The sequence below is a fragment of the Bos javanicus genome, chromosome 26, assembly GCF_032452875.1.
Source record: "Bos javanicus breed banteng chromosome 26, ARS-OSU_banteng_1.0, whole genome shotgun sequence".
In the NCBI taxonomy this organism is placed as follows: Eukaryota; Metazoa; Chordata; class Mammalia; order Artiodactyla; family Bovidae; genus Bos; species Bos javanicus.
The window spans coordinates 15995664-16023131 of record NC_083893.1 but is presented as its reverse complement, the minus strand read 5'-3'; the positions used below and the strand labels follow the sequence as shown (position 1 = coordinate 16023131).

General features: G+C 38.9%; 1 protein-coding gene across 1 annotated transcript in view; it reads right to left on the bottom strand.

Moving 5' to 3' along the window:
- Window positions 1-7466: 7466 nt before the first annotated feature.
- LOC133239191 (cytochrome P450 2C18-like) overlaps window positions 7467-27468 on the bottom strand; it is a 41545-nt gene continuing 21543 nt past the window's right edge. Inside the window, exons 7-9 of the mRNA XM_061402840.1 lie at window positions 27061-27248; window positions 9727-9868; window positions 7467-8007 (exon numbers count right to left, since the gene is read on the bottom strand). Coding sequence (XP_061258824.1) covers window positions 7826-8007; window positions 9727-9868; window positions 27061-27248 — 512 coding nt within the window. The 3' untranslated portion in view covers window positions 7467-7825. The remainder of the gene's footprint in view (window positions 8008-9726; window positions 9869-27060; window positions 27249-27468) is intronic.

Below are 27468 nucleotides of genomic sequence, written 5' to 3'. Positions count from 1 at the left end.
CTTTTCCAGAAAAGTCCTATTTTTCTGGCCATCTGAAGGAAACACATAGCTTATATAGTATATGACTTCTGGAAGAAAATCTTAAATCACAAAACACTTCACTTACCATTTACCTTCTGTCCCAAATCATAGCAAATGGCTATGAAACAAAGAAGGGAAGCAATACTCCCAGCTTTTGACACTTTTATTTCAACCATACAAAGAGCTAAACATTTCTCTACTCACAAACTCTACTTTGTCCCTCTATTTATGACAATGACATACCTGAAAAGGCAAGAAAAGTAACAGTATTTACAGGGACTAATTTGCTACACAAGGACCTATTTTGACAATGTGCCCCCAGAAATATGTATTAGTATCATATGTGTGTGTTAGTCAGCTCAGTTCAGTCGCTCATTCGTGTCCAACTCTTTGCGACCCCAAGGACTGCAGCACGCCAGGCTTCCCTGTCCATCAGCAACTCCCAGAGCTTGCTCAAACTCATATCCATCAAGTTGGTGATGCCATCCAACCCATTTCATCCTCTGTTATCCCCTTCTCCTTCTGCTTTCAATCTTTCCCAGCATCAGGGTCTTTTCCAATGAGTCAGTTCTTCACATCAGGTGGCCAAAGTATTGGAGTTTCAGCTTCCAATGAATATTCAGGACTGATTTCCTTTAGGATTGACTGGCGTATCAGTCAGTCATGACCAACCCTTTGCGACCCCATGGACTATAGCCTGCCAAGCTCCTCAGTCCATGGAATTCTCCTGACAAGAATACTGGAATGGGTAGCCATTCCCTTCTTCAGGGGACCCAGGGATGGGATCGAACCCTGGTGTCCCACATTGTAAGCAGATTCTTTACTCTCTGAGCCACCGTGCGTGCATGCTAAGTTGCTTCAGTCGTGTCCAACTCTTTGTAACCCTATGGACTGTAGCCTCCTCTGTCCATGGGATCCTCCAGGCAAGAACACTGGGGTGGGTTGCGGTGCCTTCCTCCAGGGGATCTTCCCGACCAGGGATCAAACCTGAGTCTCTTAAGTCTCCTGAATTGACAGGCGGGTTCTTTACCACTAGCACCACCTGGGAAACCCCAGGGCAGCCCATTAGTGTCATAACTGGGCTTAATTTACTTACTGTTTGCTAGCCACTGGAGGAGCATAAAACCTACTTACATTGCTTAAGGATTTGCTGATGTCATTAACATCTAACTGTAGGGTATTTCCAAGAATTGGGAGAGGAGTAGGTCCGGGCAGGAGCTTCCCTTTCCCAGAGCTCTGTTTCCAGAGGGACAGGAGAAGCAGACAGGAGAAATAGAGCACCAGGACCACAGCCAGATCCATCGACACCTTCTCTTCTCATTCTGAAGATTGTGAGCCTGAAATGTAAAGCTTTTATAACAGTCTCTGCTAATTCAATTTGCACCTGTAAAGAGATCAATCAATTATACCCACTTTGTACTCTATATTCTGTGGGACTTTGCCACTCTGACAAAAACAAAAACAAACTGTTCTTTGGACTTGTTTTCTCTGTGTCCAATGATGACTCTAGAGATTCTGGTTTATTTGTACTGGGTTGGGGTCCAGGTATTGCTAATTAAAAAATTGAGTGGTTCTAACACACAACCAGGATTGAGAATTATTGACATAAATAGTTTGATGCCAAAAAAGGCTCAATACTCTGGACTGGAGTCAATGACCAGTTGGGAATTTATGATTTTGAGGAATATCAGTGTATTCTATGTTTTTTATATTTTAAAGAGTATCTTGTAATGTTATATCTAACACTATCTAATATACACGTGTATCTAAAAATCTAATTTGTCCTTGAATATGCAAGATTTTAAAATATTTTAATGTACTATACTAACATTACAGCTGCCTATACATAAAACAGCTAATGATGACATAGTTAAGATAATTTAAAAATCAAAATGAAGTTAACTATAGTCCTGGCCACCAGAATGGAAATGGGTCGCCATAGTGGATATGGTTTCAGACATATTTCTGCATATCTGAGAATCTGAATTTTCAGAACTGTATCAAACTCAAGGATACCACTAGCCATTTTCAAAACAATATATGGGCAGTGTCTGCTTAATGGGCAGTATTTCTTTCCAGAGTGATAAAAATATCTTGGAATTAGATAATGCACAATGTTGTGAATACACTAACACTGTCTAAATGGTGTTCTTCTAAATGGGTAAAGTGTCACCTTTTAAAAAAAGAAAATAGTATATGCTAGCTGCCGCCTTGGAGAAGGCAATGGCACCCCAGTCCAGTACTCTTGCCTGGAAAATCCCATGGACAGAGGAGCCTGGAAGGCTACAGTCCATGGGGTCGCTGAGGGTCAGACGCAACTGAGTGACTTCAATTTCACTTTTCACTTTCATGCATTGGAGAAAGAAATGGCAACCCACTCCAGCATTCTTGCCTGGAGAATCCCAGGGACGGGGGAGCCTGGTGGGCTGCGGTCTATGGGGTCGCACAGAGTTGGACATGACTGAAGCGACCTTAGCAGCAGCAGCAGCAGCTGCTGCCTTGTAGTTTCAAGTACCCACACACTCCATTCTGTAATCATTTTGAACCTCAACCTACCCTTGCTTAACCATTAATCCATGCAGCTCCAATCCCAGTTCTTGACAAATAATTTATGTAACCTTGTGTTTTTTACGTTGTTAAGCGTCCCCTACCTCATAGTCCAGTACGTAGTCCAGTAGAACACAATTCAAGATCTTCTTCAATTTGTGTCTCCTAGGCTACAGTCCTAATAAACCTCAATTAAACACCTGTTTATTTCAACCAGGTCTCCATTCTTGGAATTTCTGGTTAACATTAACATAATTCAAACAATTTGAATGGCCAAACAGAAATAAAGTAATTAGCTAAGCAAATTTACATGCCTTTTACCTTGATATTTTCCCCTGCCCACAAAAAAAAAGAAAAAAAGAAAGAAAAGAAATATACTGGAAATAGGGTTTATTATTTTGTATTTTTTCAAATGGGGGAAAGAGAGATTCTGGGAGAACAAGAAGCCTGTCCTGTGTCATGACGCTCATAATTAATAAAACTAAGATTTAATTTAAGTTCTTCTGATGTCCATCAGTTATAATGCACTCACACCATAGTTGCCTCAAGAACAAATTTAGCAGGACAGCTAAAACCCTGTGGATACAAATAGTCAATAAGCAGTTTATAGTAAGGAACAGAAGAGAGTTTTATTCAAGCAAACTTGAGGTCTATACCACAGAGACAGCCTCTTAATAGCTCTGAAAAATAGCTCTAGAGAAGCATGGTTTTCAGTACAGTTTTACAACTTATCAAAAAAAAAAAAAAATACACATCAAACATGACATGGGAACATTCCTTCAAAGTTTCAAAAGAGACAGATCAGCACTTGCTCAGAGAGTTAGTATGACTTTGGCATCTGGGAAGAGAGCCTTAACTTTGATGACATTTGAAGGGAGGCATTGTATCCCTATCTTCAAAGTGGACATTCTTTACATCTGGATAATGCACTCTTTGAGAGTTAAAGCAGATATACAAGGTATGAAAACAGACCATAAGACAGGCTGTTCTAGTTATCATAAAGTTCATGTCAAATCATGTATAAGCCAGAATGACTTCCCATACCTGAATATGTGAAAGTTTCTTCCACTATCCCCATATACATTACTCTGAATATATACCCCACTGACCACAAAATAACAGGCTTCACATTAAACAGATGTCTCCTACTTGAGTCCAAGGAAAAAAGAGTCACAGATTCTCAAAACAAGAAATCAAAAATAGGTATTCTCCCCTTTCCATCATTGCAGAGGTAAAACTTACTCAAGTAACTGAGGGAAGAGCCAATCTCAAGAATTTAGCAGGGAAAGCTTGAGAAACTATGACTCCAGCCTCCCAGCTGCTTCCAGACACAATTGCTTCTGTTGCCTTTTGAAGTCTGTCTTTGTCAGAAGCAACAGAATGAAGTTTGCACAGTGCTAACCAAAATTTTAGAAAAGACCTGATTGAAATAAAAAGGTGTCCACTGAGGGTTTGTTAGGACTGTAGCCCAGAAGACACAGGCTCAAGAAGCACTTGAATTGAGTTGCACTGGACTACAAAATGGTGGAGACTTATAAAGGGGAAGATTGCAAGAGTACGGTTAGACACATGAGTTACTTATCAAGAATCATAATTGGATATGGCAATGGGTAAAAGTTTCTGCTACATAAACATTGGTTGGGCTCAGAAACAGTTGCACAATTACAAGGGAAGACCTTTAGAACATAAGGGTGCAGCTGGCAGGTGTTGCTATGAACAGGGCTGATCCTGTCCTTGGGTCTGGTACAGGTCAAAGGTATTTCAAGTTCTCAGAGGTGCAGAGACATGTTGGAGACCAGATCCGCAATTGCCTCCTGTTTTTATATGCCTGAATTGTGATTGTGTTCAGTCACTAAGTCATGTCCAACTCTTTTGTGACCCCATGGACTGCAGCCCACCAGGCTCCTCTGTCCATGGGATTTCCTAGGCAAAAATATTGGAATGGGTTGCCATTTCCTCCTCCAGGGGGGTCTTCCTGACCCAGGGATTGACCCTGTGTCTCCTGCATTTCCTGCATTGGCAGGTGGATTCTTTACCACTAAGTCACCTGGGAATCCTGTGATTACTCCATTATAATTTCAATTTGTCATCAACAGCAAGGAAGGGAGATTTTACACAGAACAACACATATGGATTCAGTGGAGGATGGGAGGCAAGGACTTCATTAAACAGACCTACAGCGTGGAACCACTATAACATGCACACCAGAACAGGAGATGACAGTCGTCATGAAGATCTAAATACCACTGGAAAGGTAAACATCACTAGATCACAATGACGATGCTTTACAAACGTGTTCTACAACATACCATATTTGTTCAAAATTGATTAGTGAAGTTATCCCTAAACTCTTTTAGTAAGGCAAAACAAGTTTTTATTAAAAGCTAATACCTGGGAATTCCCTGGTAGCTCAGTCGATAAAGAATCTGCCTGCAGTGCAGGAGACCCAGGTTGGATCCCTGGGTCAGTAAGATCCCCTAGAGAAGGAAATGGCAACTCACTCCAGTAGTCTTGCCTGGGAAATCCCATGAACAGAGAAGCCTGGTGGGCTACAGTCCATGGGGTCTCAAAAGTCAAACATGACTTAGCGACTAAACCACCAAGAGCTAATTACAAAATGTTTTATTCCTCATGTTTACATGGATTCATATCTTATTTACATTAAGCAGAGAATTTTCACACCATAATATCTCTTATGATTATCTCAATTACCTTTCCCAAAGGTAAAATTATTTCCAATTCATGGATGGGCCTTGGAGATTCAGTTCCTATGCTAAGGACACGGCACCCACAGGTGGTCGAGTTGAGACTGGAACCCACATCTCCAAGCAAACATTCAGTTCACCAGGGTCACCACACTTGCTGCATATGTACCATGATTCAATATTCTGTGACTCATCCTAGTCAATGAATTTTCAAATATGTCAATTGAGTTAATGAATACTGTACCAGCTGATTAAAGTGGGGGTCAGGAAAGTTTATTTTTGTAACCTATAAACTTGAATGAGTATGAGACATGGTGTACCTTTCAACCAGAAAAGAAGGAGAAGTAATAACTTGTGCCTAACTTACAGAGGTCTAAACTCTACCTAATTTTGGATGAAATAAATTCAGTCAGTTTCTTTAGAGCAATTTTATTCCTTGAGAAATCAGTGTGCTTGCTCTGCTTAACATTCCTTCTGTTAAAGCCATTTCTTTTTATAGAGAAAAAGAGTCAAAGATAATTTAAAGGCTGAAAGTACTCTGAGATCAGTTAATCTAGCCTTTATTTTAATGAGCAATTAATGACAGTGGATAAAGTGTCCTCACCACATTCTTACAAGGCCTTCGGTTAGAATCTGTTTTTCAACTCCCAGTTCAATAACATCTCACATCAAATAGCATTCCTGTTGTCCAAATGATTAAGAGAGCATAAATATTAAGTCCTCTACTGTCACAGAGTTATGCAAACTTCAGGTTGGCTGGAGTTGTGGGTTAGGGGTTTTCTTTTTAAAGAATAGAATTTTAACAGCAGTTTTAGGTTCACAGTAAAACTAAGCAGAAAAGTATACAGTGGTCACACATACTCACACACACACAGCCTGTCCCACCACCAGCAACCCACACCAGTGTGGTACACTTATTACTATTAATGATATAACACCAACACATGATAAATCAAAGTTCACAGATTATATTAGGGTTCACTCTTAATTTTGTACATTCTATGGATTTTTACAAATGTAGCATGAGCATGTATCCACCATTAAAGTATTACACAAAATGATTTCACCTGAAAGTTCTCTGTGCTCCATCTATCTGTCCCTCCTTCCCAAGCCCCTGGAAACCACTGATCTTGTATTGTCTCCATAATTTTCTAGAATGTTACAGAGTTAGAATTACACAATACGTAGTTGGAGAAGGAAATGGCAACCCACTCCAGTGTTCTTGCCTGGAGAATCCCAGGGACGGGGAAGCCTGGTGGGCTGCCGTCTATGGGGTCGCACAGAGTTGGACACAACTGAAGCAACTTAGCAGCAGCAGCATTCAAATTGGTTTCTTTCACTTAGTAATGTGCTTAGGGTTCTTTTCATGGCTTGCCACCTTTTTTTTTAAACAATGAATAATATTCCATTCAATTGATATATCATTCTTTATACTTCAACAACTGAAGGACATCTCAACTGCTCCCAAGTTTTGACATAAATTTATGAATAAAATAACTATAAAATTAATTTTATGAATAAACATGTTTTTATGAAAAAAGTAACTAAAAACATTAATGTGCGGGGTTTTGTGCAGATGTAAGTTCTCAACTCATTTGAGTAAATTCCAAGGAGTATGACTGCTGGATCATATGGTAAGTATATGTTTCATTTTTTAAGGAACTGCTAACTCTTCCAAAGTGGTTATGGCCACCACTGATATTACATATAAAACAATGTGATGGAAAGTAGAAAAAAATAGAATCTGGTGACACCTTTTAGGGATTTTGTTCTTGCTCAGAGAGAAAAGAATAACACTTAGAGTACATGATTAGAAATAGAGAAACATAGGTTAATATTTGACTATAAGTTTGAAACACAAAGTAATGTGAACATTTCATATCTTCTTTTAGTGTTCACAGTAACACCAACCAGAGGAATGAATTCCAACCCTTATTATTCAGTCCTCCCAAATGCTGATTTTCTCACTATTTCCCTGCAGGCTGACCCTGCTCTTGGACACAATTTCTCTCATTTCCAAACCCAATCTTCAAGTAAGCCCAGGTGATACTCAGCAAAGAGTTTTCCTGCCCTCTTCCCCTTTGTCCCTCTCTGTGTTTATCATTATGAGCACAAGCACGGCCTCTTCAGACTCTTACTTTCATTCATTCCCTACCTGCATTACGTACAAAAGAAGGAAAGTCTGAGACTGGCTCAGCAAATACTGCTGCTTTTTATTTAGAACACCTGGAGAGCAAATGGCTGTGTGTTGGCTTATACCAACAATTCCACTCTGTTTTATAGTGATAACATGGTACTAAGAAGTATTAGCATATGTGGTAGTCAATATAAGTGTTACAGAACATGAGGACAGCAAATACATTTGTGCAGTAAAACTCAGGAGACTTTCCTTTCATGAAAGTTGGATATTCACTGGATACTGAGAAAATTGTGGCAGTATGAGATGGGCAGTCAGAAAGAGTATCCCTGGTAGTAAGAAGGAGGTGAGTGATGGCCCAGATGAGAGTTAATTACAGACAACAGCACAGCAGCAGCCAATGGACTGCCCTTCATCACAGAGGAGTGAAGCAGAGCTGGTATGGGGGCGGCACATGGCCAAACCCACTAGAAACTGGGGTGGTGTCGAGGTCCTTTGGGTCAACCACAGATTTCAGGGTAAATTTCTGTAAAATGGTGGTCAAAAATAAAAACAGCTCCATGCGGGCCAGGCCTTCTCCCACACAACTTCGTTTTCCTGAAAATACACACAGAGGTGATTTGTTCCTTGAGCATTACATTTTGAATTGTCACAAAATATATGAATGATTGAACAGATAGAGGCCTGGAAAGATGTTTAGAGACAGATAAACAGAAAGAGAGACACACTCACTATTCAGCTAATATCTTCATAAGAATTTTTCATTCAGTAAATATTGATTGAATGTCAACTTTCTGTCAAGCACTTCATCGTGTATTCTCACATTTTAACTGCTCTTTTCCACTTTCAGTTTCTATCGGAAGCCCTGAGAGGAGGGAACTTGTATATATGTGCTTCCTTTCTACTTCTGGCACAAAATTCAGCTAAAGATATTTTTCCTCCATGTGCTTTCAAAAGTACATGTCTAAATGTGTCAGTCTCCCACTTGATAACATTAAATGTCTCTCCCATCTGTTACGAGGTCCAAATGAGTTGAGCTGGCCCTTCATATTTTGTTCCCAGTATGATGTTCGATATCATTCTTTCCATTCTTCACACTCTCTACTCTCAGCTCTAGCCATATCCGCTCTTCATCAACCTCCAATACACCATGAAACCTCTAGTTTTGTCTCATGATGCTTCATTCGGTCAAGATGCATTTCTTTGACACTTCCTTCAGGACCTACGTCCCATGTCATTTCCTCTTTATGGTCTTTGCGATATTCACAGAAAGTAGAATCTTGCCCTCTCTGAGTTTCCTCAATATCACATTCATTGTTTCAGTTGAAGCATGAATCACCTTGATCATAATTCTGGTTCTTCTGCTATGCTAAAATGTGTGATTTTGAAGGGAAGGCTCAGTCCTTAACATCTTGGAATATACAGAGCAAGACACAAAGCAGGCATCAAAAGCTGCCAAATACAAGGAGGTGAGGCTGTGGCCAGAGACTCAGCACACACTGTAGTTGTGGAGACCCAGTTTCAAGATCTGTGATCAGCAGTGGAAGAGGACCACAGTGCTCTGGAACCACTGCAGGGTATCCTGCCACATTTCCAAGGACTCGCTGACACTGCAGTTAGTCGGCAGGTTCTGACTTTCTCAATCTAAAAGAATGTCCTGCTCCTGTAAAATTGCCCTGCCTTCTCTTCTCACTTTGTTCCTGTGAGGCAGTTCAAATTCGCTTTCTTCTGTAAGAATGTTCCTTATTCCATTTTATGCCTCACTGTGGTGTATGAGTGACCAGAAAACAGGGTTTCTCCTTCTGGTCTCGTGAGCAGCCTGTGCTTTCCTCTCTCACAACACTATTCAATGTTCTCTTTAGTAATTTGCTTCCCTAACTAGATTGTGAGCCCACTTTGGTGCCCATTCTGTACTTTTAACCCCAGAACTCAGCCTAGGGAGTGAAGGATATCACATGGAAAATACTCAAACTTATGGACTCATGGCAGGCAAGGAAAGTCTAAAAGTTTCACCTGCTAAGAGGAGCTCACAGGTAACTCAGTGCTACCTAAGATTATTACTGAATTATGCTAGAGGCATAATTCAATTAACTTGTTTTCTAGCTTTCTTACTTTGGAAGAACTGGGTCACCTCCCTGAAGTTCCAATATTGGGGATGTGTGGTGAGGGGAGGAAACACAAGGGCATTAAAAGTGGTGCTTGTGATCATGGACAAAAAGCATTTCTACAAGCCCCAGAGAGGGCATCATTAAGTTCCAACCAACTCCAGAAAGGTACCTTGTTCCCTAAGTACTTAAGGAAATTAACTTTTATTACCTGCTGAGAAAGCCATGAAGTAGTCACTCTTCTTAAAGTTGCCACTCTCATCCAGAAAGTGGGCAGGGTCAAATACCTTTGGGTTGGGGAATTCTTTCTCATCATGTAGCACAGAACTCAGTGATGTTACTACAGTCGTGCCCTGGAATGAAAGATGAAGATCAACTGAGTTACGAGACAGCAAAAGAGACACTGATGTATAGAACAGTCTTATGGACTCTGTTGGAGAGGGAGAGGGTGGGAAGATTTGGGAGAATGGCATTGAAACATGTATAATATCATGTATGAAACGAGTTGCCAGTCCAGTTTGATGCACGATACTGGATGCTTGGGGCTGGTGCACTGGGACGACCCAGAGGGATGGTATGGGGAGGGAGGAGGGAGGAGGGTTCAGGATGGGGAACACATGTATACCTGTGGCGGATTCATTTCGATGTTTGGCAAAAGTAATACAATATTGTAAAGTTTAAAAATAAAATAAAATTAAAAAAAAAAGAAATCATGGACCAAAAGAAATGTTGCAAATCATTTAGTCCAGTCTTTGATCTATAGATGAGGAGCCCCAGGGCCAAAGAAGGGCAGTGGCAATTCCAGAGAGACAGACCAAGCAATAAACACGGATGGGTTTAAGATCAATGGCAGTGATGTTACTAAAGTAGCCTCCAATAGCATCTGAAGTACTGAGTACTTGGTTACTTGGTTTCTGAATCCCTTTTGCTTATCACAGTATTTAGACACTGCTGTTTGTTTTGCTCAATTTCATCATTTCGTTTTCATACATCTCATATGTGGATTATGTTTTAAAATGGAAGCCTCTGATCACTCTTGAAAAGTCAGATGTATTTAGAACCTGTTTATAGGGCTTTTCAAAAATAGAGGTCTGATACAATTAAAAATGACATCTGGCCAATCTATACAGATGGAAACAGGTTAGTGGTTGTCAGAGGCTGGAGGGAGGGAGGAATGGGCAATCACTGCTTAATGGATGGGTTGGGTTTCTTTTTGGAGTGATGAAAATGTTCTGAACTAGATAGCAGCTATGGTTGCACATTGTGAATGTACTAAATTTCACTGAATTGCTCACTTTAAAGTAGTTAAAATGGTAATTTTTACATTATAACATTTTCAGTTGAGTTCAGTCGCTCAGTCGTGTCTGATCCTTTGCGACCCCATGAACCGAAGCACGCCAGGCCTCCCTGTCCATCACCAACTCCCAGAGTCCACCCAAACCCATGTCCATTGAGTTGGTTATGCCATCCAACCATCTCATCCTCTGTCGTCCCCTTCTTCTCCTGCCCTCAATCTTTCCCAGCATCAGGGTCTTGTCCAATGAGTCAGCTCTTCGCATCAGGTGGCCAAAGTATTGGAGTTTCAGCTTCAACATCAGTCCTTCCAATGAACACCCAGGACTGATCTCCTTTAGGATGGACTGGCTGGATCTCCTTGCAGTCCAAGGGACTCTCAAGAGTCTTCCCCAACACCACAGTTCAAAAGCATCAGTTCTTTAGCACTCAGCTTTCTTTATAGTCCAACTCTCACATCCATACATGACCACTGGAAAAACCATAGCCTTGACTAGACAGACCTTTGTTGGCAAAGTAATGTCTCTGCTTTTTAATATGCTGTATAGGTTGGTCATAACTTTCCTTCCAAGGATTTTACCACAATAAAAAAGAAAATCTTCCCAAGAGGAAAAAATGATTTCGTAGACAAGTACACTAACAACTACTGAGCATTTATCTTTGGGATGAAATCTGTTTCTCTTAATTTTAAAATGTGGAGAAACACATTAGGGATAAATTCTAGATTTAAAAAAAAACAGAGATGATAAAATTAGAAAAATTCTCATTTTTCAACAAAGCAGATAAAGATTATCAATTAATACTGAAACTGTTGGATGAATGTTTTAGGAAATAGTATACACTAAGTCTTAAAGTACATGCCATAGATTTTTAATTAATTGCCTATGAAAACAGACACTCATCAATAGAGAGATATGGAAGACTCCTCCTTAATACGTGATCATTTTAGCATTACCGATAATGGGATAAACTGACAATACATGTCTTCAGCCAAAATCCAATGCAGTGGGACATACACAACATCTCCTATGTAATTTTCTTGCCAAATACACAGAATTGGTATCTAATCTCAAGAAAACAATTACCAAAGCCAGACTGCCAAAGGTTTAACATGACAATTGTCTTAGACTCTTCAAAGTTGTCAATGTATTGAAATAAACATAGGAACAGGAACTGTTCTTGATAACAGAGGAGTAAAGGGACAGACAAATTAAATACTTGTTCCTTGACTGGACACTAGATGCCCCTTCAAGAGGAACTATACAAGATATATTAGGATAACTGAGAAAATGTAATTATAGTATATATACTACATAAAATTATTATATAGATGATAATTCCTTTAGTGTGAATGCTTTTACTGTTATGCAGATAAAGTACTTGTTTAGAAGATATGCATATTGAAGTATTATTTAGGTTTAAGTGTGATAGATGCTAAATATGTAGTTAAAATGTAAATATATACACATTTTCATATATATTTCACATATTATATACATATATATATATATATATATCCACTGTGTGTTTAAATCCTATTTAAATTTAAGATTTTTTTAAATTTAAAGTTAGGAGTAATTCTACCCCTTAAGTTTATTGCATTTAAGGTTTATAATTTTATTTTTTAAATTATTGCCTTGTATAATCTCAAAACAAATACCACAAGGAAATGTTACCTTAAGTTTTAAAAGCAGGTATATTTTCAGCAAATGGTATTGGGACAAGTAGATATTCATAAAGAAAAAAGTGTGATCATTATTTCACACCATAAGTAAAAATAAACTTTAAATGGATCATAGACTTAAATATAAAAGCTAAAAGTATAAAACTTGAAAAAGAAAAGATGAGCATAAATATTTGATAACATGCTGGAAAATAAGTATGACACAAAAACACAGGTCATAAGGGAAATAACTGATAAATTGGACACCATCAAAATTTTAAACTTCCACTTTTTTCTAAAAAAAATTCTGCTCTTCAAAAACATTGTTAGAAACCAAAAAAAGAAAGAAAAAGATACATACTGGGAGTAAAATATTTGCAGCACTTAGACATGATAAAGGGATTGCATGCAAAATATATAAAGAACTGCGATAAGTAATAAGGCAAACAAGACTGCCAGGAGATCCAACCAGTCCATCCTAAAGGAAATCAGTCCTGAAATTCATTGGAAGGACTAATGCTGAAGCTGAAACTCCAATACTTTGGCCACCTGATGTGAAGAGCTGGCGTTGGGAAAGACCCTGATGCTGGGAAAGACTGAAGGCGGGAGGAGAAGGGGATGACAGAGGATGAGATGGTTGGATGGCATCACCAACTCAATGGACATAGGTATGGGTGGACTCCCAGAGTTTCCAATGGACAGGGAAGCCTGGCGTGCTGCAGTCCATGGGGTCACACAGAGTTGGACACGACTCAGCCACTGAACTGAAGGCAACTGCTGCTAAGTCACTCCAGTCGTGTCCGACTCTGTGTGACCCCACCAGGCTCCGCCGTCCCTGGGATTCTCCAGGCAAGAACACTGGAGTGGGTTGCCATTTCCTTCTCCAATGCATGAAAGTGAAAAGTGAAAGTGAAGTCACTCAATCGTGTCTGACCCTCAGCGACCCCATGGACTGCATCCCTCCAGGCTCCTCCGTCCATGGGATTTTCCAGGCAAGAGTACTGGAGTCGACAAACAATCCAATAAAAAATAGAACTATAACTTGAGCAAACACTATCAATCAACATATATGAATGGCCAATCAACATATGAAAAAAAATATATCACTATTGGCCGAAAAAACAAAAGTAAAACAAAATGTTATATCACTGTATTACAGTGTCTAAAATTTAGAGGGCGCATCAGCAAGTGTTAGGGTGTGGAAGTCAGGGGCCACGCAGACCGTGCACCAAGGTCCCTTCCTTTTAGTGCCAGCGGCCGGTACTTGCCCGCGACCCGGCCACTTAGCCACGCACAACGCAAGCCATAAACAACAACAACAAAACAGTGTGGGAATGAGCCTTTGCTTAGTCTCCGACCTCATCCCTCCTCATCCCAAGTGCAGCCTTTCGGTGCCCAGGCCCTGAGCCCTGCGGGATGCACAACTGCACCACTGGCTAGGGTTCTGTGAGCGCCGCCAGCCTGTTGCACCAGGCTAGGGGACGAGAAAATCGAGTTCTCCACCTGGTCCAGGCAGCGCCACCCCACGTGCCTTGAACCCTCGGAGAGGAGACTCTTGCCACAGGTTGGACCATGTCGCACAGCACCACGCGGCCAACAACCCCAAGGAGCTCCCTGTGCAGGAAAGAAGTGTGTTGGAGAGCGCACTGTGTCAGCCGTGAGGCGGCTTCCACCCCTCGCCTGTCACTCTCCTCGCGGGGACTACAGGTACCAACGAGAGAAAGGCCGTGTGGCTCCACGGTGCGGCGCCGAGGTCCCGACCTTTAACCTCTGCCTCCGCCCCACCTTCCTCGTGGGGTCAGCCCTCTTTTGACGCAAGCCTACAAGGCCTTCTACGGAAAAGTGGGACCACTTTAGCATGCCAGACAATCAATTCCACCAAAGTTTCTAACGATGCTTTAAATGTTTTTTTTGTTTGTTTGTTTAAAAATACTTACAGATCTGAACTCTGCCTTTCGCCCCTTTCCATTCTCAGGACAAGGGAAACGTAAAGAGGCATTGAGATAATTGTTCAAAGCCCCCAAGGGCTGGCTTGGCCGGCCATGTTAGTGGACATATATACAGGTGTATATGTGGGGAGAGACATGTACTTGGTTTCATATTTTTCTAATTTTTTTCCCCTACTAATCGATGGCGATCTTGCCAAAATTCTCTTTCCCACCGCCACCCAAGAACAGCCCCTCAAAACCATTTTCAAAACATATTGCTTTGTTTGGGGTAGAAAGCAGGTGATCTGGCTGGAGGAATACTAATAAATACCACAAACAAAACAAACAGTCAGAAGCCATTAATACAAAATAATGAATTAATTAAAAAAAAAAAATTTAAGAACACTAACAAAGGCAAGTGGTGAAGGGTACCCCCAGCAACTGGAACTCTCATATATTGCTACTTGGAATGTAAAATGTCACAGCCATATTAGAAAACCGTTTGATGGGTTTTTAAAAATGAAGTTAAACATTTAAACAACACTCTCACCCTTCGGTATTACCTAAAAGAAATGAAAACTTAGGTCCACACAAAAACCTGTATGCAAATGTTAATAGTACCTTTATTCAAATGGCCCCAAATTGGAAACAACCCACATATTCATCAATCAGTTAATGCATAGACAATTTGTGGTACTCCATATGATGGATTACTCATCAATAGAAAAGGAATAAACTAATATATGCAATAAAAGATGAATCTTAAACATTCTGCCACATAAAAAAGATAAAGGCATATATTGATCATAAGTTATTTCACTTACATCACATTCCATTATATTACACTCTTGAAAAGGCAAAACTGTAGGACTAAAAACAGATTAGTCGAGGAGGAGCTAAGATGGTGGAGGAGTAGGACAGGGAGAACACTTTCTCCCCCACAAATTCATCAAAAGAACATTTAAACGCCAAGTAAATTCCACAAAACAACTTCTGAATGCCGGCAGAGGACATCAGGCACCCAGAAAAGCAATCCAAGTCTTCGGAAAGGAGGTAGGAAAAAATATAAAAGACAAAAAAAGAAACAAAAGAGGGAGGGACGGAGTTCCATCCCGGGAAGGGAGTCTTAAAAAGAGAGAAGTTTCCGAACACCAGGAAACCTTCTCACTGCCTAATCTGTGCCGAGCTTTGGAAGCACAGAGGGCAACATAACAGGGAGGAAAAATAAATAAACAATTAAAACCCACAGACTGTGAGCCCTACAGTAACTCCGCCAGCGGAGAAGCAGCGCAGACGCCTGCACACGCCACTAGCAAGCGGGGGCTGGGCAGGGAGGCGTGGCGCGGGCTGCATCGCTGAGAGTAAGAATCTGGCCTGAATACCCAGAGCGCTATCTGAGCGAAATAATTTGGGCTAGCAAACCAGACTGTGGGATATCTACCACGCAAAAAGCCAGCCCTAACCTAAGACACCGCCAGGCCCGTGCACGGAACAAAGGACTGAACAGAGATAGCTGGCTGCAGACCATCCCCCTCCGGTGACAGGCAGCCAGAGCCGGAAGGGGGCAATTGCAGCCGCAGAGAGACATTATCTATAAAACTGTAAGCAGGCTTCTTTGCTAACTAAAACTTCTTGGGAGTCTGGACAGTCAACATCTGCCTGAGAAGGTGCACCAGTTGTACACCTAGATAACCGAGCGGTAGGGAGGTGATAAGTCGCAGCAATCACGCTTGCCAAACACCTCATCACCTGAGCTGCTCGGACCTGGGAAGGGCACAAAACGCAGGCCCAACCGAGTCTGCACCTCTGAGGACTACCCAAGTGCCTGAACCTGAGCGGCTTGGACCTGGGAGGTGCAAGCAGCCCAGAGCCAGCCACGGATGGTTCCCGGCGGAGCAACCTAGAGCCTGAGCAGTGTGGGCAGGGAGGCTAGATGCGCCTTGAGTGGGGGCAGACCCAGTGTGGCTGAGGCACTGCGAGCACACGCCAGTGTTATTTGTTTGCAGCGTCCCTCCCTCCCTCCCCACAGCGCGACTGAACAAGTGAGCCTAAAAAAAAAAAAAAATAGTGTCCACCACCATCCCCTTTGTGTCAGGGCGGAAACCAGACACTGAAAAGACCAGCAAACAGAAGAAGCTATAACAGAGGGAACCGCCTTGGAAGCTACAGGCAATAGATTAAAACCCTGTGGTTAGTACTGTCTACATAGGAAGGGGCCTATAGATCTTGAGAAATATAAGTCAGACCAAGGAACTAGCCAAAAATGAACTGACCCCACAATACCCAAACAAAACCAGAGAAAGTCCTAGATATATTTTTACTATTTTTATGATCATTCTTTTTTTTTTTAATTTTTAAAAAAATTTTAAGTTCTCTATTATTCCTTTAATTTTCACTTTTATAACCTATTACTTTGCAAAAAAAACACCTTATTTTTTTAAACAAAATTCATATATATAGTTTTTATAATTTTTGTGACCTTTTTTTTCTTCTTCTTTTCTTTAACATTGTATTTTTGAAATTCCAAACTCTACTCTAGATTTTTAATTTTAGCTTTTTGGTATTTGTTATCAATTTTGTACCTATATTTTCTTTATAATTTTTGTGACTTTATTTGTTTTTGTTTTTTTTCTCTCTCTTTCTTTTTCTTCTTCCTTTTTTAACATTGTATTTTTGAAATTCCAAACTCTACTCTAGATTTTTAACTTTTGCTTTTTGGTATTTGTTATCAATTTTGTACCTATATTTTCTTTATAATTTTTGCGACTTTGTTTTTGTTTGGTTTTTTTCCTCTCTTTCTTTTCCTTCTTCTTTTCTTTAACATTGTATTTTTGAAATTCCAAACTCTACTCTAGATTTTTAATTTTTGCTTTTATGTATTTGTTACCAATTTTGTACCTTTAAGAACCCAATCTTCAGTACCCATTTTTCACTAGGGAGCGAGATTACTGGCTTGACTGCTCTCTCTCCCTTTGGATTCTCCTTTTTCTCCACCAGGTCGCCTGTGTCTCCTCCCTAACCCCTCTCTACTCTACCCAACTCTGTGAATTTCTGTGTGTTCCAGACCGTGGAGAACACTTAGGGAACTGATTACTGGCTGGATCTGTCTCCGTCCTTTTCATTCCCCCCTTTTATCCTCCTCTGTCTTCTTCATCCTTCTTCTCTTCTCTGTATAACTCCGTGAACATCTCTGAGTGGTCCAGTTGTGGAGTGCACATAAGGAAGTGATTACTGGCTAGCCCACTCTCTCCTCTATTGATTCCACCTCATCTCATTCGGGTCGCCTCTAACTCCCTCCTCCCTCTTCTCTTCTCCATGTAACGCTGTGAACCTCTCTGGGTGACCCTCATGGTGGAGAAACTTTTCATCTTTAACGTAGATGTTTTATCAATGGTACTGTATAGAAGGAGAAGTTTTGAAACTACTGTAAAAATAAGACCGATAACTGGAAGCAGGAGGCTTAAGTCCAAACCCTGACTCCAGGGGACATTAATTGACAGGAGCTCATCAAACGCCTCCATACCTACACTGAAACCAAGCACCACACAAGGGCCAACAAGTTCCAGGGCAAGACGTACCAAGAAAATTCTCCAGCAACACAGGAACACAGCCCTGAGCTCCAAGATACAGGCTTCCCAAAGTCACCCCAAAACCATAGACATCTCATAACTCATTACTGGACACTTCATTGCACTCCAGAGAGAAGAAATCCAGCTCCACCCACCAGAACACCGACACAAGCTTCCCTAACCAAGAAACCTTGACAAGCCACCTATACAAACCCACACACAGCGAGGAAATGCCACAATAAAGGGAACTCCACCAACTGCCAGAATACAGAAAGGACACCCCAAACTCAGCAATTTAAACAAGATGAAGAGACAGAGGAATACCCAGCAGGTAAAGGAACAGGATAAATGCCCACCAAACCAAACAAAAGAGGAAGAGATAGGGAATCTACCTGATAAAGAATTCTAAATAATGATAGTGAAATTGATCCAAAATCTTGAAATCAAAGTGGAATCACAGATAAATAGCCTGGAGACAAGGATTGAGAAGATGCAAGAAAGGTTTAACAAGAACCCAGAAGAAATAAAAAAGAGTCAGTATATAATGAATAATGCAATAAATGAAATCCAAAACACTCTGGAGGCAACAAATAGTAGAATAACAGAGGCAGAGGATAGGATTAGTGAATTAGAAGATAGAATGGTAGAAATAAATGAATTAAAGAGGAAAAAAGAAAAACGAATTAAAAGAAATGAGGACAATCTCAGAGACCTCCAGGACAATATTAACGCTACAACATTTGAATCATAGGGGTCCCAGAAGAAGAAGACAAAAAGAAAAACCATGAGAAAATACTTGAGGAGATAATAGTTGAAAACTTCCCTAAAATGGGGAAGGAAATAATCACTCAAGTCCAGGAAACCCAGAGAGTCCCAAACAGGATAAACCCAAGGCAAAACACCCCGACACATATTAATCAAATTAACAAAGATCAAACACAGAGAACAAATATTAAAAGCAGCAAGGGAAAAACAACAAATAACATACAAGGGAATTCCCATAAGGATAACAGCTGATCTTTCAATAGAAACTCTTCAAGCCAGGAGGGAATGGCAAGACATACTTAAAGTGATGAAAGAAAATAACCTACAGCCCAGATTACTGTACCCAGCAAGGATCTCATTCAAATATGAAGGAGAAATCAAAAGCTTTACAGACAAGCAAAAGCTGAGAGAATTCAGCACCACCAAACCAGCTCTCCATTAAAGGATATTCTCTAGACAGGAAACACAAAAACAGTGTATAAATTCGAACCCAAAACAATAAAGTAAGTGGCAATGGGATCATACTTATCAATAATTACCTTAAACGTAAATGGGTTGAATGCCCCAACCAAAAGACAAAGACTGGCTGAATGGATACAAAAACAAGACCCCTATATATGCTGTCTACAAGAGACCCACCTCAAAACAGGGGACACATACAAACTGAAAGTGAAGGGCTAGAAAAACATTTTCCATGCAAATAGGGACCCAAAAGACAGCAGGAGTAGCAATACTCATATCAGATAAAATAGACTTTAAAACAAAGGCTGTGAAAAGAGACAAAGACAGTCACTACATAATGATCAAAGGATCAATCCAAGAAGAAGATATAACAATTATAAATATGTATGCACCCAACATGGGAGCACCGCAATATGTAAGACAAATGCTAACAAGTATGACAGGGGAAATTAACAATAACACAATAATAGTGGGAGACTTTAATACCCCATTCACACCTATGGATAGATCAACTAAACAGAAAATTAACAAGGAAACACAAACTTTAAATGATACAATAGACCAGTTAGGCCTAATTGATATCTATAGGACATTTCATCCCAAAACAATGAATTTCACCTTTTTCTCAAGCGCACATGGAACCTTCTCCAGGATAGATCACATCCTAGGCCATAAATCTAGCATTGGTAAATTTAAAAAAAATTGAAATCATTCCAAGCATCTTTTCTGACCACAATGCAGTAAGATTAGATCTCAATTACAGGAGAAAAACTATTAAAAATTCCAACATATGGAGGCTGAACAACACGCTGCTGAATAACCAACAAATCACAGAAGAAATCAAAAAAGAAATCAAAATTTGCATAGAAATGAATGAAAATGAAAACACAACAACCCAAAACCTGTGGGACACTGTAAAAGCAGTCCTAAGGGGAAAGTTCATAGCATACAGGCATACCTCAAGAAACAAGAACAAAGTCAAATAAATAACCTAACTCTACACCTAAAGTAACTAGAAAAGGAAGAAATGAAGAATCCCAGGGTTAGTAGAAGGAAAGAAATCTTAAAAATTAGGGCAGAAATAAATGCAAAAGAAACAAAAGATACCATAGCAAAAATCAACAAAGCCAAAAGCTGGTTCTTTGAAAGGATAAATAAAATTGACAAATCATTAGCCAGACTCATCAAGAAACAAAGGGAGAAAAGTCAAATCAATAAAATTAGAAATGAAAATGGAGAGATCACAACAGACAACACAGAAATACAAAGGATCATAAGAGACTACTATCAACAGTTATATGCCAATAAAATTGGCAACGTGGAAGAAATGGACAAATTCTTAGAAAAGTACAACTTTCCAAAACTGGACCAGGAAGAAATAGAAAATCTTAACAGAATCTATCACAAGCACAGAAATTGAAACTGTAATCAAAAATCTTCCAGCAAACAAAAGCCCAGGTCCAGACGGCTTCACAGCTGAATTCTACCAAAAATTTAGAGAAGAGCTAACACCTATCCTACTCAAACTCTTCCAGAAAATTGCAGAGGAAGGTAAACTTCCAAACTCACTCTATGAGGCAACCATCACCCTAATACCAAAACCTGACAAAGATGCCACAAAAAAAGAAAACTGCAGGCCAATATCACTGATGAACATAGATGCAAAAATCCTTAACAAAATTCTAGCAATCAGAATCCAACAACACATTAAAAAGATCATACACCATGACCAAGTGGGCTTTATCCCAGGGATGCAAGGATTCTTCAATATCCGCAAATTAATCAATGTAATACACCACATTAACAAATTGAAAAATAAAAGCCATATGATTATCTCAATAGATGCACAGAAAGCCTTTGACAAAATTACACATCCATTTATGATAAAAAAAACTCTCCAGAAAGCAGGAATAGAAGGAACATACCTCAACATAATAAAAGCTACATATGACAAACCCACAGCAAACATTATCCTCAATGGTGAAAAATTGAAAGCATTTCCTCTAAAGTCAGGAACAAGACAAGGGTGCCCACTTTCACCATTACTATTCAACATAGTTTTGGAAGTTTTGGCCACAGCAATCAGAGCAGAAAAAGAAATAAAAGGAATCCAGATTGGAAAAGAAGAAGTAAAACTCTCACTGTTTGCAGATGACATGATCCTCTACATAGAAAACCCTAAAGACTCCACCAGAAAATTACTAGAACTAATCAATGATTATAGTAAAGTTGCAGGATATAAAATCAACACACAGAAATCCCTTGCATTCCTATACACTAATAATGAGAAAACAGAAAGAGAAATTAAGGAAACAATTCCATTCACTGTTGCAACGGAAAGAATAAAATACTTAGGAATATATCTACCTAAAGAAACTAAAGACCTATATATAGAAAACTATAAAACACTGGTGAAAGAAATCAAAGAGGACACTAATAGATGGAGAAATATACCATGTTCATGGATTGGAAGAATCAATATAGTGAAAATGAGTATACTACCCAAAGCAATTTATAGATTCAATGCAATCCCTATCAAGCTACCAACGGTATTCTTCACAGAGCTAGAACAAATAATTTCACAATTTGTATGGAAATACAAAAAACCTCGAATAGCCAAAGCTATCTTGAGAAAGAAGAATGGAATTGGAGGAATCACCCTACCTGACTTCAGGCTCTACTACAAAGCCACAGTCATCAAGACAGTATGGTACTGGCACAAAGACAGCAATATATATCAATGGAAAATAGAAAGCCCAGAGATAAATCCACGCACATATGGACACCTTATCTTTGACAAAGGAGGCAAGAATATACAATGGATTAAAGACAATCTCTTCAACAAGTGGTGCTGGGAAAACTGGTCAACCACTTGTAAAAGAATGAAACTAGAACACTTTCTAACACCATACACAAAAATAAACTCAAAATGGATTAAAGATCTAAATGTAAGACCAGAAACTATATAACTCCTAGAGGAGAACATAGGCAAAACACTCTCCGACACAAATCACAGCAGGATCCTCTATGACCCACCTCCCAGAATATTGGAAATAAAAGCAAAAATAAACAAATGGGACATAATTAAATTTAAAAGCTTCTGCACAACAAAGGAAACTATTAGCAAGGTGAAAAGACAGCCTTCAGAATGGGAGAAAATAATAGCAAATGAAGCAACTGACAAAGAATTAATCTCAAAAATATACAAGCAGTTCCTGTGGCTCAATTCCAGAAAAATAAACGACCCAATCAAAAAATGGGCCAAAGAACTAAATAGACATTTCTCCAAAGAAGACATACACATGGCTAACAAATACATGAAAAGATGCTCAACATCACTCATTATCAGAGAAATGCAAATCAAAACCACTATGAGGTACCATTTCACGCCAGTCAGAATGGCTGTGATCCAAAAGTCTACAAGCAATAAATGCTGGAGAGGGTGTGGAGAAAAGGGAACCCTCTTCACTGTTGGTGGGAATGCAAACTAGTACAGCCACTATGGAGAACAGTGTGGAGATTCCTTAAAAAACTGGAAATAGAACTGCTTTATGATCCAGCAATCCCACTCCTGGGCATACACACTGAGGAAATCAGAATTGAAAGAGACACGTGTACCCCAATGTTCATCGCAGCGCTGTTTATAAAAGCCAGGACATGGAAGCAACCTAGATGTCCATCAGCAGATGAATGGATAAGAAAGCAGTGGTACATATACACAATGGAGTATTACTCAGCCATTAAAAAGAATACATTTGAATCAGTTCTAATGAGGTGGATGAAACTGGAGCCTATTATACAGAGTGAAGTAAGCCAGAAAGAAAAACACCAATACAGTATACTAACGCATATATATGGAATTTAGAAAGATGGTAACAATAACCCTGTACACGAGACAGCAAAAGAGACACTGATGTATAGAACAGTCTTTTGGACTCTGTGGGAGAGGGAGAGGGTGGGATGATTTGGGAGAATGGCATTGAAATACGTATAATATCATATATGAAACGAGTCACCAGTCCAGGTTCGATGCATGATACTGGATGCTTGGGGCTGGTAAACTGGAATGACCCAGAGGGATGGTATGGGTAGGGAGGAGGGAGGAGGTTTCAGGATGGGGAACACGTGTGTACCTGTGGCAGATTCATTTCGATATTTAGCAAAACCAATACAATATTGTAAAGTTTAAAAATAAAATAAAAACAGATTAGTAGTTATCAGGGGCTAAAATTGGGGGAAATGGATTGGTTGCAAAAGGAGAATAAGGGAAATTTTCAAGATGATGAAAATGTGTTATATCTTACTTGTGGTGGTAGTGACATAACTTCACATATTGGTCAAAACTCTTTAGACTCTGTACTTAAAAGGGTAATTTTTCTTTTACATAACTTATACCTCAAGTGAAAAATAGAAGAAGATATTGTCACAAAAAGCACATGGTAAAAAGTGAGTCTTCTTCCTATCTAGCTGCACCAACTCATTTAGACTTTTCAAAAATAATCATTCCCACCAACTAGTTACATGTGCTTTCACAGATATTATGCATATCAGCAGATAATCCTATATACATTTACGCTACTTAGCATTTTCTTCTCTTTTTACCCAATGACAAACATCCACTAGATTTTGATTTTTTCTATAATGAAATAATTTAGATATTGCCCTATGTCAACATATATGCTTCTACTGCTGCTAAGTCTCTTCAGTCATGTCAGACTCTCTGTGACCCTATGGACAGTAGCCCACCAGGCTTTTCTGGCCATGTGATTCTCCAGGAAAGAATACTGGAGTGGATTGCCATGCTCTCCTCCTCCAGACACAGGATCAAACCTGTGTCTCTGATGACTCCTGTACTGGCAGGCGGGTTCTTTAGCACTAGCTCCACCTGGAAGCCCGTCAACACATACACATCTGCCTTATTCGTACTACACAATATAAATGTGCCATTACACTTACAATGAACATTTAGTAGCTAAAAATACTTTTTTTATTACAAGTAATGATGCAAGGATGCATTTTGATATTCCTTCACAAGCATTTGTAGTAGATACCAAGAATTATAACTCTTTCATTATAAGATATATTTTATTTTTTAATAATTATGGCCAAAATGTCCTTCAAAAAAAGAAAAAAAAGATATACTTATTTACAGTCTTATCAGTGGCACCTGAAAGTACTTGTTTACGTATATCCTCACTAGTAAAAGATTTTTTTCAGCCTTTAACTTCATCATTCTGATAGACGAAAATGTCTCATAGTTTTAGCTCATATTTTAAAATATATGTTACCTGGTTTAATTCTGGCAACATTTTGAAGTAAACACGATTAGTATTATCGACAGTATACAAATGTCTTCAGTAGGACATGAATAATCACACAAAGTGACATAAATAGGAATAAAAATAGATTCACTTCAGTTCCAGTAACGTTTTGACCACCAAATCAAATTGCACTAAATGTATATTTGTTTTTTTTTAATTTTATTTTATTTTTAAACTACAATATTGTATTAGTTTTGCCCAACATCGAAATGAATCCGCTACAGGTATTTGTTTTTAATTTTTCAGGTTTTTAGTGTTGCAGAATTAAGGATGAGGGAGTTCTAAACCCATGTGAGAGGGAAAAAAAAAAAAACTTAGAGCAGCTCTAACATGGTAGACTTGCGTGATCTATGGCTACTTATATTTAAAGCAAGTCAAAAGTAAATAAAATTTAAAATTCAGTTCCTCAGTTGCATTAATCACCTTTCAGGCATTCACTGGGCACATGTGGCTAGTGGTTGTCATAAGGGGCACACAGATATTCAGAATCCCATCTTTCCCAGAAGATAGCAGTAATAATTTCAACCTTAAGAAACTCACAACCCTTTTCTCCTCAAAGTAGAATTTTTAGTTATTTTATTTTTATATATAATAGTAACATATGCAGATTTCAAAATAGAATAGCTTGTAGGATGCCAACTAGAAAGTCTGAATAAAAACAGAAACCATGTGTTAGCAAGCACTGGAAAACTGATGACTAAAATTGGTCCCCAGATTCCAGATGGAAGAAACTGGGAAGGCAAACTGGCATCTGCAGTCAATTTTTGACTGTGTACATATACAATTCTGAAATAGGGGTGTTTTATAATTCTGTCTAGTGGAGGAAAGATGAACACTTTCTGGGAGAAGACAGACATCACCTAAGACTGCGTTTTTTTCTTATATAATATCTGAGATTAAGCCATACTTATTAGGCACAGAAAAGGCAGTACTAACTGAACACCCAAAAGAAATATACATACATAATAAAAACATACCCACAGTATGGAAAATTTCCCACCTATTTTATGAAGCCAGCATTACCTTGATATCAGAAGTCTGACAAAAATTTTTGAGAAAGGATAATTGTAGACCAGCCTCTTACAAATTAAAATACAAATGTCCTCAATAAAATGTAGCGAACCAAATTCAGCTTTTTATATATGACAGAGACAGAGAGAGAGGGAACAAAATATATACCATATAAACAAATGCAGAGAATCCATTTGATCAAATTATACACACATTTGTGGAAAAAATTAGATTGTGAACAGCAAGGGAGAGGGGAAAATAGGGAGTTCCTAATCAATGGGCATAAAATGTTTGCCAAGGATTTGGGGGAGAGAGGGATGAATAGACAGAGCACAGAGGATTTTTAGAGCCATGAAACTACTCTATATAATACTACAATGATGGATACATATCATTAGACTCTTGCTTGAACTCACAGAATGTACAACAACAAGAGTGAACCCTAATGCAAATGATGAACTTTGGAGGCTAATGATGGTCAGTATAGGCTCATCAATTGTAAAAAAGTGTACCAGTGTGGTAGAGGATATTGATAATAGGTGAGGCAGGAAGTATATGGGAAATCACTGTATCTTCAGCTTAAAATTGCTGTGAACCTAAAACTGCTATAAAAAATAAAGTTTATCCCCCAAATCATACAAAAATAGGATTAGGAAGTATTTCCCTAATCTGCTTTTTTTAAATATTTACAAAAATGTACATAAAATATCATTCTCAATGATGAGATATATAACCCTCACCTCTTCCAGGATATCATAAATGAAACAACAGCCACTATCTCCACCTTGTTCAATATTATCCTTGAAATCCTGCTAGTGTGATAATGCAATAAAGTAAATCAAAGTCATGAGAATTGGAAAATAAAGAAAAAAACAAATATTAAACCAGATGGCAGAATTGTGGTGCATATAGATATTACAAATAAATCTACAAACAAATTATTAACAATGATATATGAATTTGGAAAGGTTGCTAGATATAAGGTCATCAAGGTAATAAAATCAATTATATTTCTATATACCAAAAAAATGGAAAAAGCAATTTTAAAATTATAAAATGTATAATAAGATCAAGAATATTTCTTATCTGAGAAAAACATAACAGATGTGCAAGTCACTGTACTAAAAACAAAACAGTATCAAAAAAATTAAAGAAAGTCCAAATTAACTGTATCTGTGAATTGAAAGCATCAGCATGTCAAGATGTCAATTTCCAAATTGATTTGATACTACCATGAAAAAAATCACATCTGAATGTTTTGGGTAATTGACAAATTAATACTAAAATTTACCTGGAAATATAAACAGCTAAGAGTAGCCAAAACAATATTAAAGAAGCAGAACAATTTGGGAGACTTAGCCAGATATCGAGAGCCATCATAAAGCTTTATAGCCACAAATTGGAAACAACACAAAACCCATCAAGCTGCCACATGTATGATTTTTCCAATTCTCTCATCTTGAGGACTGAAATCATACAGTGAATATGGGAACTTCAAGAGTGTTGAGGTCACTGTAAGAGAAACAAATTTACCTTTGGGATGAGGTAGTTTCTGAATTTAATGTCACGGGTCACCGCATGGGGCAGATTGGTGGGGACGAGGTCAATATATCTCTGGATCTCGTGCACCACAGCATCCATGTAGGGCATGTGGCTTCTGTCCTGCATGCAGGGGCTCCGATGTCTGCCGATCACACAGTCAATCTCTTCCTGGACTTTAGCTGATAAGACACAAGTAAGACTACCGGGAAAAAGAGGAAAACACATGCCACATTTTCATACCAAATCAGGGTGACATAAAACTCTGTAAAGGTATTCCAACATCGTTATAAACATCAATTATATGTCCAGAAATACACCTAGACTTAGAAAGTTTTCATAATACAAGTACAAATGACACTCATACAAGCTAGGCTTTGGGATAAATCTGTGCTGCTGCTG